The sequence below is a fragment of the Eleutherodactylus coqui genome, chromosome 2 (genome assembly GCF_035609145.1).
Source record: "Eleutherodactylus coqui strain aEleCoq1 chromosome 2, aEleCoq1.hap1, whole genome shotgun sequence".
Classification (NCBI taxonomy): Eukaryota; Metazoa; Chordata; class Amphibia; order Anura; family Eleutherodactylidae; genus Eleutherodactylus; species Eleutherodactylus coqui.
In genome coordinates, this window is record NC_089838.1 from 41,016,849 (window position 1) to 41,037,313 (window position 20,465).

Here is a 20,465-nt window from a genome sequence, read left to right on the forward strand (position 1 = left end):
CATCAGCCATTGGTGCGAAAAGAATTGCCCCCTTTGTGTTCAGTTCTGACATACTTGTTGCAAAATGTTTCATTTCTGGAAGTAGCGAAGTATCAGAAATGACACATGTAACGTCCCCACATACACCGTGCAAATGTGGAGACGGCCCCCATGGTGTCTCTAGTAATCACTGTAGAGAAGCGGATTGTTAATTAAGACAAGCAGTGAAGTAATAGGAAGCTGAAATGTCATTATGGTGTTGCTGCAGGGATGTTCGATGATATAATAAGCCTTAATAGGTCCATTTTGTACTGATTTGCTATAGCTGTTTTAAATGTCTGCAGTTCCCATTTTTGAACACCAGGTGGAGCAAGGACTTGTTTGTCGCCTGCGCCCCACCCTGAGTGAGTCAGGATGATGAAATCTTCCGGTCTGCTTTTTTTTTCTCTTTCTTTCCCTTCCTGACAAAGCAAGCTTTATTGGCAAACATTCCAGAGACAAAAGTAACACACGGACCAAGAGGACACGTAGTTTCTCTTACGAGGAGTCTTTTCTCTCTGTAGGGATTCAGATTGGAATGTGTGAATGTTTATACTGATATTAGAAGTGTCTGAACATCACGCATTATACAGCGTTACTATAAAACAAGGACGCTTTCATCATTTTATAGAAATCTAAGTAATATTATAGGTAAAGTGTTTTATATAGTTTTTTAGTATATGGCGGGGCTCACACGGGCGGAATCCGCGATCAGCATCTGTGTAGAGGATCTGCGGCAAAGCGCAGGCATTGAAAAGCATGTACACTCACTTTTTTGTTCACACTTGTGGATATTTATTGCGTATTCCATGAGTGCAATATAAATCACAGCATGCTCTGTTTTGCCGCAGACTGCCTCCATTGAAGGCTGACCGACCCACAACCCATACACAATTTTTATTGCGTATGGGCTGCAGGTATTGGCGTCATCGCTTAGTGACAGGACGGAAGGTACAAATATTGAAGAAAAAAACTGTACTGCACACGACCAACGGCGAGCCGCTACGGTTATCTGCAATAAAAGAAAATAAGGTACGCAGGGTCACCAACAAGGCTCACAGCCGGAATCCGCTGTGGGCCTCCCGCATGTGGAGTCCGGTCCGCCCGAGTGAGCCTGACTATAGTCTCTAAGTTTGGATGACCAAGTTACAAATGTTCTACATGTGAGCCTCTGTACAAACACGATCCACGTGCCCCCCTGCTCCCGGGGTCTCCCAGAACTTTTTTCTTGGCATAAACAACCGTTGCTCTGAAATGTCTCGCTGTACGGCGCTCACATGGCACTGACGTCACGGAAAGCTGCAGTCACAAAAACTGTAATCCCAACTCTACACATTGTGTGACTACCTGGTTGATGGTTGGTTCTATAGAACTTTGAAAGCGGTCATGTCTTTTATAGTAACCCTGTCTATGGGAAATAGAGAGACCTAGGTATACATAGCGTGATGGAAGCCAGCACAGGGGGGGCTTCGGGCATCAGGTTGTGGGGCACACTGCCTTTTAAGAAATGCAGCACAATTGTGGAAATTGCAAACTAATCAGCAACCGCTTCTAGTGATTCTCTTAATTGACGTGAAGGCTGAGGGATATTGTAATCCATCAACGTGTTGTGTTGTCTTTTCAAGCATTTTATCTTTAGGGCTCCGTCTCACAGGTGATATTCACGGTTTTGCCCACCTGACTGCCCAGATTCTACCTGGCTCCAGTAGTAGCAGTTTTGTGTACGTTGATGTGGACTTAGATCTCTGAATTGAAGACTTGAAAATCTTTTAAGAGTAAGTTTAGTTGGGGTCTGTGAGGTGGATCCCCCGAGGACCGGTGGTGCGCGGGTACAGTACTGCAATAAATCATTGTAGCTTGCAGATTTTCATAATATTTAGTACAGGACCTCTTCAGAAAAGTCATTGAAGTCTTTGCTCATTGCCAAAGAAATTCAGGCATTCCCTTCGCTTTGGGAATCAGTTTAGTGGCCGCCCACGTACCCCCAATATGTCCAAACATAATGTGCAATCCACACGGACCACCTTGCTGTACATCATATTGGAGCCCCTGCAAACTGTCCTCCGCTGTATGGACCCCACTGTTTGGCCAGGGTCTCCCAGCTTTTCAGTCTCTGCATCTCTGGGAGAAAAAAATGACCTCAGGGCACCCCTACCAAAAATGTCTTCACACTGTACAAAGTATAGCAAAACGCTAGTAATTTACACCCTTTTGGTGATTGTTAGCCACTCGCACCTTTACTTTATAGTATTTTGGAATAAAAGAAACAGCGATGCGTGGTTTTACACACTCCCCAAAAACAGCAATGCGTGGACACAAATTTTCTCCCCAAACAGCAGGGGTGGATGCCTGTCCCCTGTCACCAAACACTGTGTGGCCACCATTGTTCTCTTTGTGCCCGCACCCCCCTGCTGCCTCTTGTACTGCCCTCAAGTCAGGAGGTAATTGATTTCTTAAGAAGTCTTTTCACTTCCACTTGCTGGTCTGTAGCTGGACGGATGCACGCATGGCCTCTCGCAGCTTCTCTATGCAAAGCTGCGGCAGAGCGCGTTGCAGGCAGTACTTCCCCCTGGCATCTTGGGCTGTGATTGGATGACGGCCTGGCACCTTCTACAGCCCTGCATATCAGTAGACCTCAGCCAGCCGTGGACTGAACCTCTTTTCACTGCTTGTGCTCTCGCTAGTTAAAGGAATGGGAGAACACGTATGGCTGCAGATTTTTTTTCTACCCTGAAAGCTATAGCAGGTCCTCACTGGACACCGCTGGGAATCGCTGATCTAGGCTATAATGTGTATGTGAAGGTTTAAGAAGTTGAACACTTATCACTTCCCTGAAACGTTACCGAGCCAAGTGTGACCCCTGTATTGTAAAGTGGTCATGTATCACACTGCGGCATGGCCAAGATACATACTGAACATGACCTGGTGAGGACAACATGCCCTGCTCAGCGGTCCACAACCAGCGGCTCAGGAGCCTGTGAACCACACTGTATGTGGCTGCTTAGCTATTTTGGGTTAGACACCTACTTTCTGATATAACATCTTAGCACTGGCACCAGGTTAAGAACCAGATCACTGGACCCATGTCCTGATCACATAGTAGACCCCTGGCACTATCTGAGGGACACAACCTATGTAACCGTTACACTTTTCACAATACGTTTATGGATTTCACTAAATGTATGTCCTGGGGAAAGTTTTTAGGTATCAGTGACAGCCTTTATTAAACGCGGATGATAACAGTGGCATCCATCACCCATAGGATATAATGGTATCCTGTTAAATTATGTATGATGTTAAATGGATGCTATTAAACCTAGGGTGTTGGATACCACTGTTAGCCGTCCATTTAATGTATCTGTCACCCATAGGCTATAGTGGTGTCCATTTACTGCATACATGGTGAAAAGATCACGTATTATGGATTTAAGTTTCCATTTAACGGATGTTTTGTTTTTGTTTTAACCAGATGTGATTAGATAGAATTATGTCGTTTGCTGCACTTTTCCATTCAGATGACAAAAACTTTATCAATGACAGATATCAAACGAATTTGAGATATTTACAGAGTTCCCTATCACCAGAAATTGAGATAAAATTAAACTTAAGCTGTACTCGCCTAATGCCCCAGCACCACCATTCTGGTCCTACCCACTGGGTATATGAGCACATCCTTGCTGCAGCCAATCACTGGCACCGATGATCTCGTGCCCTGTACAGCTGAGACCAGTGATTGGCTGCAGTGGTGACACAGCGGTATACCGCACATCATCGCTGCACTCAAGGAAACAAACCCAAGGAGGATTGAAGCAGCAGCTGATTAAATGCGTGAGTGTAGCTGCTTTATTACTTTATCATTTCCGGCCCATGGGTAACTTTTTAAATATCTCGAACACCCCCTTTTAGTAAGGCCATGTATAGGATTCCTTAAAGGGACGTGCTGGGCAAAACTCAAAAACTTGGTGGTGTCTGAAATACTTATTTCATTTTTGTCACTTGATCCATCACCAAAACCACTGTAGAGCCAAAATGTAAGGGCAGACTCTCAATACGTAAGGGTGTGCTCTTACATCGTGTGTTCCTCAAGGATTGGGGAAGGCACTTTTTGTATTTGTCGTCCTCAATGTTCATGACTGAGTTTCAGATCTAGATCTACAAACCTGGGCTTATATGTACAAGGAGGTCTCCAGCTCCCGTGATATTAGGTATGGTGTCTGTACGAGCTTCATTTTGGAGGTTTACTATGAAAGAAATGCCACTTTTAATGTTCTATACAACCAAAACTGCTAAACGGGGAGGCATATAATCTGTGAAGTCGTATAGAGTTGGGCTGAAAGTTTTGCAGCTTTTTGGGACCTCGGCATCATGTGATCAACCATGGAGTAAGAAGCTTCAGAACACTGATTGTTTTATGCAAAGCGAAGGTTCTGGGAAACTCCTGGAACAGAGGAACAAGCGGATCGTATTCGGGAAAAGACTCACCCCTAAATATTTGTAACTTAATCATCCCAACTTAAAATATATTAACTCCATGTAAGTAATAATAATCTTTATTTATATAGCCCCAACATATTCTGTAATTAATACTTTGGCTTCTATAAAATGTAGAAGGTGCCTATTTCTTCCATAGTAACCCTGCATAAAGAATGATTGGCGAGTATTCACACAAACACCCTGCGAAGAACAGGATAAATAAGCCGCTTCCTTGGCTGTAGCGTGTTCGTTTTGCCTTTCTGGCTTGTATAATCTACACTGACCTTATACATGCTATCTCTGCTTCATAGAAATTGATTCACTAATTGTTTTCTGCACTTTTTAAATAAAAAATAATAAAAATTAAATATTTTTCATTCTGAGCTGCATTTCCACTTTTCAGCCACCAGGGGTGTGCAGTTGAGCTACTTTTGGCTCAGATGACTGCAGTGATGTCAGTTGGCTGTGATTGGCTGAATGGCCGTCACTAGGGAGACCGTCCGGCCCCCTTTCCACCGTGTGGCTGTGCCCCCCCCCCCTGCACATTCCCCACCCTGCTGCCTGACAAAAGCAGGAAGGCGCCATGTTTATTATAGAAACAATGCTGTGCTGAGCTGCAGATTCCCGGCCTCCCGCCTGTCCTCCTCCTCCCCTCGCTCCATGAAATGTGCCAACCATTCCTTGCTGAATCACCACAGCTGCAGGGCTCGTTGCGCAATGTGATTAGCAGCCGCGGCGGATATAATACGTGCACCGTCTAGTTATAACATATATACATACAAGGGGTTAATATTGATATATACATACAAGGGGTTAATACTGAGCGTTTGTAGGATACGTTGTCCTAGGAAGCAATCCTTTTATCGTGTGCTGTCCCTTTAGTCCCTGCACTGATATTTATTATATAGCGCCAACACATACAGCAGCGCTGTACAGAGATTTGTCACCGTTCCCATCCGTCCTGATCTCGGGCACACTAGCGCTAATAGATCTTAAAGCGGAAGTAAACTTTTTGATACCATCTGACATGTCGGAAGTTTTGATCAGTGCAGGTCCGGGTGCGGAGACCCCCACGGTGGTTAAAACAAAAGTGCAGATCTGAGTGCTGTGCCCCTACAGGCCATAGACTTCCTATTGAGAACATACTTTGGCGCTACGTTTATGGTTTTGCCATCCAGCTATGCGGTTTATGTAGCCTGACTGCCGCTATTCACTTTAAGTGGCCGTGCGCTGCACTAATATAGTAGCTGTGGCTGTCCACCTCAGTAGTGCGCCAACGCTAGATGCATCAGCTCTGCTACATCAGTACATCCGAGCAAGTTAAATGTAAAGACGAGCCCTTCTGCCTGTACTTTAGCGATCATCGGGGGTCTCGGCACTCAGACCCCACTGATCAGAACTGGCATCTCTCTTCAGAAGTTTTCTAAAAGTTTTTATTTATGCTTCAGGCCGCCCGCACTCAGGGATCCCACAGGAGAATCCGACCCCGTGCCCGGCCGGTGACGCCGCGTACCTGTCCGCAGCCTTGATATTCTGTAGTGCCAGCCAGCGCAATGCACAGTGCAGATTATGCCGCGTAGTCGCTAGGCGATGACGCAGATCTCACGATCCCACGAGAATTGCGGAAGGGCCGCGGATCGGATGGTTTCCACTGACTTCAATGTAAACCGTTCGCACATAATCCGGCTCAAAATAGAACATGCTGCGACTTTATTTCCACTGCAAGCGGAAAATCGTAATTAATTTCCATTCGTGGGCAGGAAAAAACGCTTTTCCATAGCAGGCTATGGCAGGTATTTGCTGCGGAATCCAGAGGCAGACGCCCGCTTCGGATTCCGCAATGCAAATCCGCCCCTGCGCAGCCAGCCTTATCTCCTGGTTTGAACTCCTGTATACCGCCCCCTGGTTCTACGGTTGTGTACCCCATTATCTTGGGGTGCACGTTCATGTCCGGAACAATATCGCAGATGAAATAGCTCAGCATACAGGAGCCCCACAGACTCCATTATAGTCGTCATAGACTCCATCAGGCGCCGTTTGTTTGTCATAGCGCAGATCGGCTTCCTGCACCCACGATAGAACACGAAGCAATGCTGAATGCAAGTGTGACCTCTGCCTTAGTCTGACCTTCCTTCAGGCTCACACCACCGTATCGTAACATGCTGCGTAAAATTGCAGCATTTTACTTGCGTTTGTCACGTTTTTGGTCATGTATGCCTGCGCATGTACAGCGTACTTAATGCACGCCGGCGTCCTGGTTTCCATTTTTTATTCATTGACATCCTTCACCGTATGTTGTGCGCACATTGCGCGTAATACGCCATGCAGATGTGTTTGTGACCCCCGTGCAGTCTGACTCCTCCTTTTAGAGCGGCTTTATTAATGCAAAAAAGATCTGACCGTTACCTTTGCATATTATTAGATCAGTGTATTTACCTGTAGCACATCCCCCTCCATCTTGAAAGCCGCCATCTTGACTACTTCTTGTGTGTTAAGTATTCTAATATGTCTGCATCATTTCTAGATGAATGTCTGTGTAACCAACTGTCATTTTACCCCTGAGCTCTTGGCTTTGTTACAGTCTCATTTATCCGTATATGCGTTATGGGATTGGCGCGGATTCAGAGTAAACGACTATTTTTAACTTTTTTGTAATGTGTTTTAAAAGTTTTTTGCTGTGTAAAAGTTTGCGGGTGACCCCCGAGAGGAGGAGGGCAGCCTGCAGCTGTGCACAGACAATGGGCCCATTATACGGGGCATCAGAAAGGGAGTCTTCCAGATGATAAAGCGCAGCTTCTTGGTGTGGAAGGCGGCCAGCAGTCATGTTTGGAATTCCCTTTAGGGAGACTTCAGTAAATTGTCTGGCACTCCTGATTAATACAGACATTGTTCTGACTTCCCCATAACCTGGGAGCCGCCGGCGGGGACCCTCAGCTTTGGCTCATTCATGTTCTATCTCAATTAACCTCATTTGTAGAAGTGACTTGTAAGTTTGGGCTGCTGATGCTGGAAAACGTACTTGCCTGCAGTTCCCTCATTTGGCCAGCAGGGGTGTGCACTTGAGCTGTGTTGCAGAGTTTTTCGCTATTTCTCGCACTGGGCCATTTTAAGTTCTCTCTCCATTTTGTGTGCATGACGTAGGCAGTAAAACGGATTTCACAGCGATGCCGCCCGGAGAGGGGGGAATGTGTCAGCATGTCCTGTAATCTCTGCAGAGCACAGGCCATGACTAATCCCGTACCACACGCTCATGGCAAAGGCATTGTGACGGGAAAACATGGCGTGAAGAGGAATATGTGATCTGCATGCTTCACAGAACCCTTAAACCGTGTCCCTTTCCCTCTGTACGCTGACCCAAAGGGGTATTCTCTATAGTCCGTGTGCAGTTGGGGATGGCTGCGTGGGATTAACTATTCATGAGGCGTCTTTTATTTTAGCTGACCCCTGCTCATTTCCTTGAATGTCCCCCTGGCCATCATTATGGCGGGAATGACCGGTCAGCCCCCTGTAATCTGCTGCAGATGTTGCTCTCTAGATGACTGTGGCAGCTGTCTGCAGTGTGCCGGCCACTTGTATGCGCCGCGCGAGCTGCCAGCTGTTCCTTCTCTAAACTTGACAAGTGATTATTGTCTCTGATCTGCTTTGATGTGGGTTAAAGATCTGCTTATAATACTTGATAGCAGCACATTTGTAAAGGTCTTTTCTGTATTCCATCCAGCAGTCACAGCTGGCGCTGGTTTTACAACGGGCAGTTGTCTGGTTCGTTGCTGCAGGATGCCATGTGTTCACCAACTCTTATGGAGCGTGGGGCTGGCCAGTCATTTTTTCCCTAAACTGACTTCTTTCTTCTATTTTTCAGCTTCTGACACTCATTCTATTCTTGGCAAATATGGTTTCTGTAAATCTGCTATACTTGGATTTTCTTGTATTATCATGGATTTAGGGAGGATCTGTCCCAGTAAGGACTAATGGAATAAATCGCCATCGGATGCAAACAGCAACCATAAACAACAATTTGTGTTAAAGGGGTTGCACAACGAAATGGACTTTCCTCCTTGCCACAAGATGGGGGATAACGTGGGAAAAGCAGGAGTTAAAAAAAAAAAATCTGTACTGCGCATGTCCAACAGCGAGCCATGAGGACCATCCGCAGTACAGATAAAGAAAAAGGAAGGCAGTTACATGCGGATGCCGCTGCTGCCAGGGACGGGTTCCGCATGCAGAGTCAGACCCACCCGTGCCCAGGAGGACGAGGTTTGATCACAAGGACCCCACTCAATGAATGTAGCAGTGGTTATGCATGCACACTACGGCCGCATGCACACAGGCAGGTCGGATTCTGCTTGCAGCGGAATCCGAACCTGTGCCCATCCGGCATCTGTGCGTACCTGTATTTTCTTCTTTTCTGTACTGCTGATGGTCCGCACGGCGAGCTGTCTGACATGAGCAGTACAGATTTAAAGAAAAAACAAAAAACTCCTGCTTTTCCTGTGGAATCCTCTGTCCGTCCACAATGTCAATTAGGATAGGCCATCAATAGTAAATCTGCAGTGGTCTGCTACCTGGGATCTCTACTGATCAGCTGTTTGCTGGCCGGTGTGCTCAAGAATTGAGCTGATTTCTACAGGAAGCAGACAGCTCTGTTCTCATTGCAGTGGCCGGGCTTGGTATTACAGGACATTCACTTCAGTGAAAGCTTGTAATACCAAGTTTCACAAGTGCGGTGGAGACAGAGCTGTCTGCTACCTGCAGAAATCTGCTTTGTGTACAAGCACACTGGCTCGGTGAACAGGTGATCTGTAGCAATCCCAGGTGACGGACTCCAACTGATCTGTTGTTGATGGCCTATCCCAAGGACCAAGCATCAATAGTTTACAATTGGGAAACCCCTTAAATAGTTGTCACCAAAGATTAGGAGATCAAGATATCTGCAGTTGTCAAGGGCGATCAACCAGAGGATAATACATTGAAAGTTTTATTCAGCGGACAATACGCCTAAAAGTCTTTGAAGCAACCCTTCTCCACAGGTCATATTTGGGTATAGTATAGAGAAGGGTCCCTGTTCAGGACCCCTGTTATGCACCAGACACGTGTGATAAGACTGGTCGTTCATTTGGGTGGTCAGCGTGTAATAATATATTTAATGACTGGCCAATGGTGGATCACCTTATGTTCCAGAGACTGGAAATCAGATGATCACCCAGACAAATCTCTTTTAGCAGAAGGCTGGTTCTCCGGAGATGACGCTTGTAAGTGTAGATCCTTGTCTTTATTTCCCCTCTGCATTGAATTGGAATATACCTATATATTTTTTTTATAATGCAAATGGTTGATGTAAGGGAAGGGACGAATAACCTCTCTCCTGTAGTAATGGCCGTCACCCTGCGATTAGTCAGCTCATTACTCTTGTTTCCTACAACCTCCATGTAGGGTTACAGCGCGTACAGAGGTTTCCGTCTGGAAGTAGTAGTTGGAAATGACCCTTCCTGTTTCCGGCAGTCTTCAGATAGATGTGGATCGCAGCTGTTCAGCATTGTTTCAGCTTCTTCCTGGCGTATAAGCTCATGGCTTCCTGGCAGGATGGAGAACGTGTGCCATGTGTACATCTCATATCCTACATAGGCAAAACAACTCAAGTTCCAATAAAATAAATAAACCTTATTTGTATGGCGCCAACTTATTCCGCAGCGCTTTCAGGTAATTTATTACCCCCCCACCAAGCTGGGTACTCATTTTACCGACCTCGGAAGGATGGAAAGCTGAGTCGGCTACCTGAAACAAGCGGGGATTGAACTCAGAACACTCAGGTCATGAGTGAGAGCTTAGGACTGCATTTTTGCTGCCTTAATGCTCTGCACCACACGAGGCTCGTTGAGGTCGAAATATATAATCTAGTTTGAAATATAGTATATAAAATAAAAATGGTTCACTACAAAGTTGTCAAACCTTGTTTGACTAGAGGAAGCCGACACCATGCAGATGGTAGACGTTGGCATCGAGGTCCACACCGGGTAGTTACTTACTAATGTGTTTAAAAATGGCGGAATATTTACTTCTGTTGAATTGTGCCTTTGGCTGGCAATATTCTAGAGCCCATGGAGATCTACCCTGCCCTCGACAGTCATGGTCTTGGGGCCATTCTATCGGGCGGAGAGACTGACCGGACGTACGAGTGCCGATTGACGATATAAGACTATGATTGGCGCTTGTAAACAGGCAAGGATCGCCCAAACAAACCGCCGCATGAATGATCGTTGCTACTTGCGCTCATTGGTGTGGCGGTGTCCATGTTTGTTGCTAGCACATCCCCTGTGTACACGCGGTTTCTGCCGACAAACAAGGGTTTTATGCCAGTATTACAGATCCAGTTTGCCGGCAAATGTGCGTTTCCTCACTTGTTGGTTCATCGAGGGCATATTTATATGGGCTAAGGCTGCTATTATATGCTGCATGTCCCCACTGCAAAACGATTGCAGCTGGCCATAATCTCAGTTTCTCTGCCCGTGTCTTGTGATTTTCGGCAGGCCCGTATCTCGGGGCACAAATCGCATGAACAAGAAAAAGCCGCAACCAATGTGCAGCTAAATTTCGCGTTTTCTCACCCATTCAGATGGCCGGGTGCAACATATATATGCCACAGTTTCCATAGGAGCTGCTGGCAAAGGGTGGGGAGGGAGCTTAGTAGCGCTAACCGCTGCTAAAGTCCTTCCCGCTCCCTTTGCCAGCAGCTCTCATAGGCTTCTATGCAGGCTGATCACGGCCAAAAGATAGGTCTTGTCCCATCTATTCTGGCTGCGCTTATGTGCTGTCTTTTCCGGCCGGCTGATTTTATGGCCATCTGAACTAAATAGCTGCGATAACACGTTTGTGTGAATAAGGCTTTAGGCTAATCTCACACAGGCGAGTGCAACATTGGGCCATGGAACTCAGCCCAATAGCACGCTCGTCAACAGTGTGATGTTCCCACGGATGCAAGGTGTTTGTGTTCAATAGGTAAACCTCTCATCGCACTCACGTCACCTCGCAGGCAGTGCCGGCCCCATTAAAAACAATAGGCGATGCGTTAGGACTATGCAAACCTCGGACTTGTTGCAATTTTTTTTATTATTATCGCTTATGTGTATGACCCCATTCAGAAGAATTGGGGTCAAATTCCTGCAAGATTTTCTCGGTCTTGTGAAAACGGCCTTAGGCCGAGTCCAACAGGGCTGATTTCCAAAGGAATGCCCGCAGCGGGCCCCAAGTGCCTCATTGGCAGGGGGTGAATTCTGCTTTATAACAGGTAAATTACTGTCTAGGCAATTGCTTCATCAAATGTAACTTTTCCACGGGCCGACAGTCTGGTAAACGCCTGCATGATCGCTGACATCACCGCTAAGGACGGCGGCGCTTGTGTAGAGCGTTTAGCCTAAAAGACATCTCCGGCTTTCTGCTCAACGCTTCATATAAGGTCACAGCTCTAAGCGTGAAGTATTTTACACGCTACAAGTAGCCGGCAATATATTTTTTTCTTCTTCTTAGGCCCCCTGTCCACGGCCGTGACGGAATATCACTAGTGATATCCCGCTGCGAGGGAGGAGCACTGATAGGTCTCCACGATGAGCTTATCTAATAGATAGTCCCACCGCGGAGAATTGCCACAAATCGCAGCATGCTGCAATTTCAATCCCGCAAATGGGGAATCACTATGATTCTCCACCCGTGGACGTCGGGCTGTGCTTTCCATCGTTAGCCTATGAAAAGCGTTCACTGCGTTACCCGCGGCCACGCAGTGACATATCGCCCGTAGACAGGCAGTCTTAAGGAGCTCACAGATTAACCATTCATTAGTACAGTGAAACTACGGCCAGTATGATGACACGGTACAATCTCTTATGTATTGTAACACCATCCACCTGCGCGCCATGTTCACATCGGGCAGATTTGCCACGGATTTTCAGGTCTGCTTTCCTTGTTTATTTACAGTCGCATCAATGTGGGTGAGGTTTTCAAAATATTGTCCACACTGTAGAACAAGTCCCCCCATCAGTGTGGAAATTGACCTGCGGTGTGGAATTTAAATCTTAGTATGTCAATTTTAGTAGAGAATTTTCAGCGCAATTTCTACCTCTTGAAATAAGGGGGTGAAATTTGCATTAAAATCCACACAAAAACGGTCCCATGGAAGGTTGCGTGGCAGATGAAAGTCCGTGTACGTGCCGTATGTGGCGATAGAATCTGTATCTCCGTTGGCTTCTTAACCGATCAGTGTGTCTTATTGTAAAGAGTCAAAAACAAATTTAATAACTGGTTCAGTGGATAAATAACTGTCTCCTAACACGGAGGATATCGCCTTCCCATGGATATAGTGTGTGTTAGCGAAGTTTCATCGTTTGTATGGGCATCTCCAGAGTGACAGAATTAGAATAGGGAAATACTTTTAGCCGCCGCTGATCGTGTTGCTGTGGAGAGGCGACCCATTTTAATTGTACTCTTGGCTTTCCCTCTTAATGGCACTAAATGCAGTTTTCTTAAATTTAGATTGCTAGACAATGCCCAGAGGTCCGAGAAAACTATTTCACAGTTAGTGTTTTACCCTTTCTAATCCACTGTCTGACGTCTGAAGACATTGATTTAAGGCTGTACACCTCCGATGCTGGAAGACATCCGTCAGGGTTCTCTTACTGTATATTGCCAGCCTCTCTGCTCTCGGAGCCTATCCAACCTGTCAACTTATGCAGCACTGGCTTTAGCCAGCAGATAGCGCTGTTGTATAACAGCAGAAAAAGTGTAAGCCCCCCTAGGAAAATCAGGATACAAATTGGATTGGAAAGGGTTAAGCTAACTGAGCGAACGAGCGATAGTCATGCAGTTCATTGTACCAGTGAATGAGAACAATTGGGGTTTAGGCCTCTTTCACACGGACGACAGCGAGAAAATCGCAGTAATATCGCAGCTGTGTTCTGTGCGTTATCGTTGTGTTTTCTCGCGGTGATTGCATTTTTGTAGCGCTCTTTTGCCAGAATTTTTTTGAGGGGCTTGAAATAAGCCCTACCCTGAAAAAAGCACTGGCTACTTCAAAAAATTACTTAACAGGCTCTGTCCACCTCTTCTCCGGCAGTTCAGCCGCACTTGCTTGTAGTCTTCAGCCAGCACTTTCTGGTTAGGGGACTCAAAAATCCCGCCTGATGAACCAATCACTGCAACACTCGATGAACCAATGGTCATTCAATGTGATCGCTGCGATTGCTTCATCGAGCTCTGCAGTGATTGGCTGAGCCACGACGTTCAAGAACCAATCGGAGCCAGCGCTTCCTGGCGGCAGGATTTTTGAACCCTCTGACCAGGAAGCACTGGCCTGAAGACTGCAGACAAGTGGAGCTTCGGAGGTGAAGGGTGGCGGAGCGAACAGCGCCTGTTAGGTGATGGATTTGGGGTTTTTTTTGTTTCTTTGAATGCAGCTAGTGGTTATTTTAGGGGAAACGGTAGGATTTCCTACTTTAACAGTTGTAACTCACTGCGCGAAAACCGTGTTTTCATGCGATGCAGCGCATAATAAGGCTCCATAGGGAAACATGGGCTATAAAACAGCAAATCGCCACAATATTCACAATGCCGCAATTTGTTTTTTATTCTTGCAATGTAGCAGCCTACAAAACATGGCTAATGTGAAGGAACCCATAGGAAAGCATGGGCTTCACATACATGCGATTTGTAGCGCTGCCGCTAGAAAATTGTGCAATTTTTGTCGCCCCGAGTGAAACCGGTCTTAAACCTAACGATTGGTGAACGAGCCAACGATAATTTTCATGCTTGTATAAAACTAATGTAAAGCGAAGAAACGATCATTCATCATTCAATCATTGGCTATGTTAACACTAAACGATGATTATTCAAACGATCGTGTTTTTTTTTTACCTTTGGGGGTGGGGTTTAATGTTAATCATTCTGTGAAAAAAAAACACATTAAGAATCAGAAGCGAATTCACCGTGCGAAGATACTGGAGCATTACAATGGTTGTCCTTAAATGTGTCCTTACTGTTCTGCATTCTGTGTTACTAGTATAATGAAAAAGATGGGACTTGGGCAGACAGAAAAAAAGACTGTAAACGGGCCGGCCTGTTAGCTGGCGTCCGATCGTCCCTTTGTCCTCATGTGGCAGGGCCGGTCACTATGCAGGTCTGCCCCTTTTATAGCCAAGACTGCTTATTGTGGTTAAGGTTTATTTAGGTAACTTGAATATTATATAGGAATGTACTGTATTTAGTTTCCAGACGTTATATTAACCCCTTCCTTTGCTCTACAGGCAAGAAAGAGCAAGAAGTTGATGATAAGAAAGGCCCACCAAAGAAAAAGGCAAAAGAACTCAAAGTATTGGATTCAAAGACTGCCCAGAATCTATGTAAGTTTATACATTGTTTAGTGCTTTGGAGTGTGTGTGTGCGTGTATGCGCGTGTGTGTGCGTGCGTGTGCGCGTGGAGGCCTACCTACAGCCCACAATGCTTGTCTGTGTGTTTCCATGTCAGGGAGGAGAGGTAAGTACTAATAATGCGTCATGTAGTCATTTCTAGGTTCTCCGTATACTAGTTTTATAAAAGAATATGTGAGTTAGGCGATGTTCACATGTCTGCATCCTGTTAATACGTCTTCCTTTTTCTTTTCTTTCTCTGGCCAAATTTACCATTAAAACAGGATGCAGTGAGACCCCTAGTAAGCAGGTTCCTAATATTAAAAAAAAAAGTCTACCTTTCAACAAGACATAAAACCATAATGTGAACGGAGCCTGAAGGCCCATCTACACGTTACAGTTATCAGTCAAAATGCGTTCAAGCAAATAATTTTGAGCTATAATCATTCAGTGTGAATGCGAAAAAATCACTTGTCATTCGCAGTTTCTGTAAGCAGACTTTTCAAAAAACCTGGTTGGCTTACTGGCTTCTTGTCCCGTGTAAATGCTCTTCTATAGGAAGTGAAGCGCTGAGCGAGAAGCGGACGAGAAGCCCGCAATCCAGTGGCTTTCAGTTTAAATGCTCTGCATGAGCGCTGACAACCTTAGCGGTGACGTCTGCGCTCATGCAGTCGCTTTGAAAGACCTTCGGCCCGTGTAAAAGAGCCACTAGAAAGGTGTGTGTTTATGTGTGTGGCTCTCTCCATTGTAGTTTATGGGGGTTGTAAACCAATAGGCTGTTACCACAATAGCCGTAATCTGCAATGTAGAGCGCCAGATGCCTGGTGGTCTACTCCTCTCTGTTGCACTGACTGGGGAAGAAGGAGGATCGCTATTCTTCCTCTAGTTGGAGTAGAGCCGACACTTGTCAGATATTTTATGGCAAATACATTTGATGGGCCATAAATGTGTCATATTGTAATACCCCTTTACGTTATACTAGCCCTTAAGATTGGCTCAATATGACAATGTTTTCCTCCAGAGAGTGTTCCTAAGCCAAATATTCCGCACTCCAAACAAATTATAGGAAAGTATCTTCAATGCTGCGATCATAAAATATTGGGCCTGGTTAGCCCCTTAATGACTGATATCCTTCATTGGTTTGGCTCAGGGGTCATGGGGCAGATTTGAGAACTTAACCCTACTGCACTGAGGTGCTGATGGATTATTATGGCAGCCTGGGGTCTAGTTATGGCTCCCATGCCCACCATTGATCCCAGCATAATAATAGGCTACCGTTCAAAGTACTATATACTGCAATGCTGAAGGATTCCAGCATATTTTACATGCAATCAGACAATTGTACTGCACGTTCAAGGCCCGATGGGGGCTGAAAAAAAGCTTTTTTCTGTAAAGTTTTAATACAAATTTAAAATAATTCTTAATTTTTTTTTTAAATATCACATTATTTATTCCCCACACAGTGAACCCTGTGTAAAAAAAATCACACAATGCAAAAAATTGTTGCTTTTTGGTTACCCCTTCTTCTAAAAATCAAATAAAAAAATTCTCACAAAGACAGAATCACCCCACACATTCACTTATGATTCTTAGGGCAGAAAGGCCTCCCTCACAGAGCCGCTTTTTACCACCATTAGCACAGCGTTTTCAGCACCACGCTAATTGCGATATAACCCTCCCATTATTTTCAATGGAGCCTCTCAGACAGCCGCTTAATCGGGGTGCTAACGAGCAGAGTCTGTTCTACTTTTGGCATTTAACACACCTCATCCATGTTGAGGTCTGCTAAACTCCGCTGTTGACCGCAGGGAGCTGTGGCCAAAGGTGAAAGTGAAATTGGGGCACTTTGCAGCGCTGCACTGTGAGGGAGGCCAAAAAAAGACTGGAAAACCAAAAACTGTCTGGCAGTAAAGTGTTAAATGACATTGTGACTACACTATGAGCACCTCCTAGACCTCTGATATCTCTGGGGTACATGTTCTAAAGGCCATCTCCAGGGTTCTTTCTTGAAGCCTACCTTAGAATGATTTTACATACAGCTGAAAATGCTCATTACGGATCTGCTACAAAATCTGCCTGTCTTTGTGAAAACCATGGCTGAAATCCACAAAATATAAAACGGGATGTGGATTAAAAAAAATTCCAGCATACACCCAAAGCCATACCGATAGATTTTCTGCCTTGTGGGACACTCAGGTTTTTACGAGAAGGAACACCCTCCAAAAGTAGATGGTAAATATCCCCGACTTGCTAGAGTTATTTTGAAGTTTTGTTTGGTAGCCAGATAAGAAATTCCACAGACCACTAATGGAAAACAGCCCAGAAAGTTAGATGCCGCCAGCAGATTCCTTAAGACATTGGCTACCTGCGCCTGAGATTCTCAGCTCTGTCTCTTGTTGAATAGTTGCTGTTTTCCCTTAAATCTGGGTGTGACACGTATTGCCTCCTGTGTGTGTTTATTGTATATATCTGGAATTTAGTGGTCATACAGTGTTAAAGCTTTGTCTGTGAAATACTCTTTTGTGGTGTTCTAACATCAGACAAGACACAATAACTCTGTAGACCTTGAAAGATTCATTACAACCTTGACCGAAGCTGGGGGAAAGCACAGAGATAAAAGACAATGAAGCAGATGGAAAGGTTCGCTAGAAAATTCTCCAGCTGTTTCTCTCCAGCCAGCAGAATGAAAGTTCAGCCAAGTTTGGTTTAGAACGGTATATACCTGCTGTTCAGCCCACAGCTTGTAACTTGCCCAAGGTCTGGTGGGTGAGGGCATGGCATATGTCATCGTAGAATGGAAAGTAAACTGACCATAATTCTGCATCAGCTAATGTGTTCACTGACCCTGTATGCTAAGAAAAGGGGAATGTGACTATAATTCAATGTGGAAAGGTATAACCCTGTTTTCTCATCTGTTACATTTGGGGACACAGGGCTGGCACTGGACTTTCCCTGTTACCCCACTAAGCATGGCGAACAGACTGGAGCTAACCTAGCTGCGGCACGTCTAGTAGCGCGGGCTGCGCTACTGCCCCGGGCCAGACACAGCCTATTCTGGTAGGAGGAGAGGCTTCAGCCTTTCCTCCTATTTTTTTCCAGTGCGCCCAGTCTCAGACTTGCTATGGCTCGTGATTCTTTTCTCACACAGCTCGCCTGCCTTCCTTCCTTTCTTATTTCTCTCCAGCCTGCTGGGAGTAATCATGCCTCTGAAATGTGCTCCTCGCTCAGGAGCAGGAACCGCTCCAGACTCTGTAAGCTCTACCTGGTGGCTAGCTCCCATTTTCCTGCAGTGCCCTTAGCAGTAGGTCATTTACAATTAGCTCTACTAACTACTGTCTGTGGGCTCTCAGCAACTTGTCCAAGTCCAGAGCTGAAAGCTCCAGACAAGGCCCAGCCAGCCAGCTCCACATATTTTGCCTGCTTTCGCTGCCATAGTAAATTCCCATGCGGGCAGTCTGAGCCGTTGTGCACAGCTGTCTAGACAAATGTGTTGGAACTGCGGGCCGTTCTCCTGTTGCTTCAACGCTTTGCACCCCAGCCAATGGGTTTCCTTGTTTGAGTCCAAACCGACAAAATGATGACCGTTACTTACATTAATCAGAAAGTGGGACCCGCAGCTCACCGATCATGGCAGAGGCAGTGGAAATCCTGACATGGGCCAAAGATCACCTTCCAGCAATCCTGGTGGTTCACATTTCTAGATGTTTACAATTGGATAGCAGATTTTCTTAGCAGGCAGACCGTTAACCTGGGAGAATGGGAGTTACATCTCCAAGTGTTCCAAACACTTTGTCAAAAATGGGGTCACCCGGACTTCAATCTGATGGCATCCAGACTCAACCACAAACTCCCGAACTTTGTGGCCAGGTTTCAGGATCCTCAAGCTCAAGCAGTGGATGCCCTTGCAATACCCTGGATTTCCAATTCCCATACATCTTTCCTCCATTTCCTCTCATCCCTCCTAGCTTCTAAGTCGGCCGTCTGTACCTTTTTACAAGGAGTTGCACACTCCTCTCCTCCATTCTGTTCCCTGTTCCAGCTTTGGGTCTTGGTTTGGTACTGGACACCACGCAGTGCCATTCTTTTAAGTCATTATGCAGCTTTCTGACTCGACCTGTATCCTAGAAAGTAGCTATTTTGGTAGCGATCACATCTCTCTGCCATTTTTCTGAGCTGGCAGCCTTGTCAGCCAAACCTCAAGGTGGTCCACCTCAGTAAGGTGAAATTGGCATTTCACATTAACGAAGGCATGGTCTTTCCCTCATTATGCCCCTCAGCTATTAATCCAAGGTAATGTGCTCTCCACTACTTATATTCTTAAGGCTCAAACCAAAGCTACCTCTCCTAAATGTCTTCCTTTAGACACTGACTCTGACTGTAATCCCAGATGGTCTGAGACACGGCCTTGTGGCTTCCAAAGCCATCATTTCTCACTGGATCAGATCAGCTGTAGCAGAGGCCCACCGTGCCAAGGGGCAGAGAGCCTTCCTTCCGTGTTACTGCTCATTCGACTTGGACAGTGAGTGCTGCTTGGATGGCTTGCAACAGGGCTTCCGCCCTTCATGTCTGTAAGGACACCACTTGGGCCTCTCTACACAACTTCTCCCAATTCTATCGGGTACACATTTTTGTATCTGCGAATGCTTCTCTCGGGCAAAGAATTTTGCAGACGGCCATTAACTGACCTCATGTCTCATTGTATACCTTTCTCTGCCTCTGGGGGACTGCTCTGGAACATCCCAGGATCGAAGCTTTATCCCCCACTTAACTCAATAAATGACTGCAAGCTGTGCTTGAATCCAAGGTTCATAAGAGTCTTCTAGTTTAGTAGGCCCGAGGCTGGTGTTTGCCCTGTCTGCCATGTCGCTCCATTCATTTCTATGCATGACTAACACTCCATTCTGTTACATTTGTGTGCCCTGTTTTCATAATCTAGTGCCCTCCTAGTCCTTATGAAATTGGCAAGAGAGACTGTAACTCCTAACCTATAAGCCAGGAATAACTTACCTTCTTTCCACACTCTGAGGCCGCCTGCACACCGGGCGTTTTTTTGCTGCAGAATCCACTGCAGGCATCCGCACCACGGATCTGTCGCAAATACCGTCCGTAACATGCTATGAGAAATGGATTCCTTCTGCACAAGAGTGGAAATCAATTGCAATTTCTGCTCACAGAGTACAAATCCCAGCATGCTCCATTTTTGCGCCGAAACCAAAGGAAGCAGTCTGACCGGCAGCCCTTCCGCAATAAAATTTTGGAAAATTCACGGGTACCGGCATGATCACCTGGCGACGGCACAAGAAGAATAAACATTGGGGGGGAGGGGGTGACCTGTACTATGCATGTCTGACGACGAGCCTTCCGGACCATCTGCTATACAGATGAGAATGAAAGAACACTGGTCGCCGCGGCAGAAAACCGCATGTGGAATCTGGCTTTGCCATGTGTAGGCGGCCTAATGCAGTAACTTATGCCCTGTAAGTGAGATGCCAAGAACTAAGGGGTGAAGACCAACGATAGGCACTCATCCACTAATTTGACCAGACTATCCAATACATTTTAGCAAATGGCCCCCAGTAGATGCT

General features: G+C 45.8%; 1 protein-coding gene across 3 annotated transcripts in view; it reads left to right on the forward strand.

Annotated features, from left to right (window-relative positions):
• The window catches only part of DIAPH1 (diaphanous related formin 1), a 231,586-nt gene that overhangs the window by 180,109 nt on the left and 31,012 nt on the right, over window positions 1-20,465 (forward strand). For all 3 annotated transcript variants that reach the window (XM_066590633.1, XM_066590631.1, XM_066590632.1), the window contains one exon: window positions 14,778-14,873. In XM_066590633.1, the coding sequence (XP_066446730.1) occupies window positions 14,778-14,873 (96 nt within the window). The remainder of the gene's footprint in view (window positions 1-14,777; window positions 14,874-20,465) is intronic.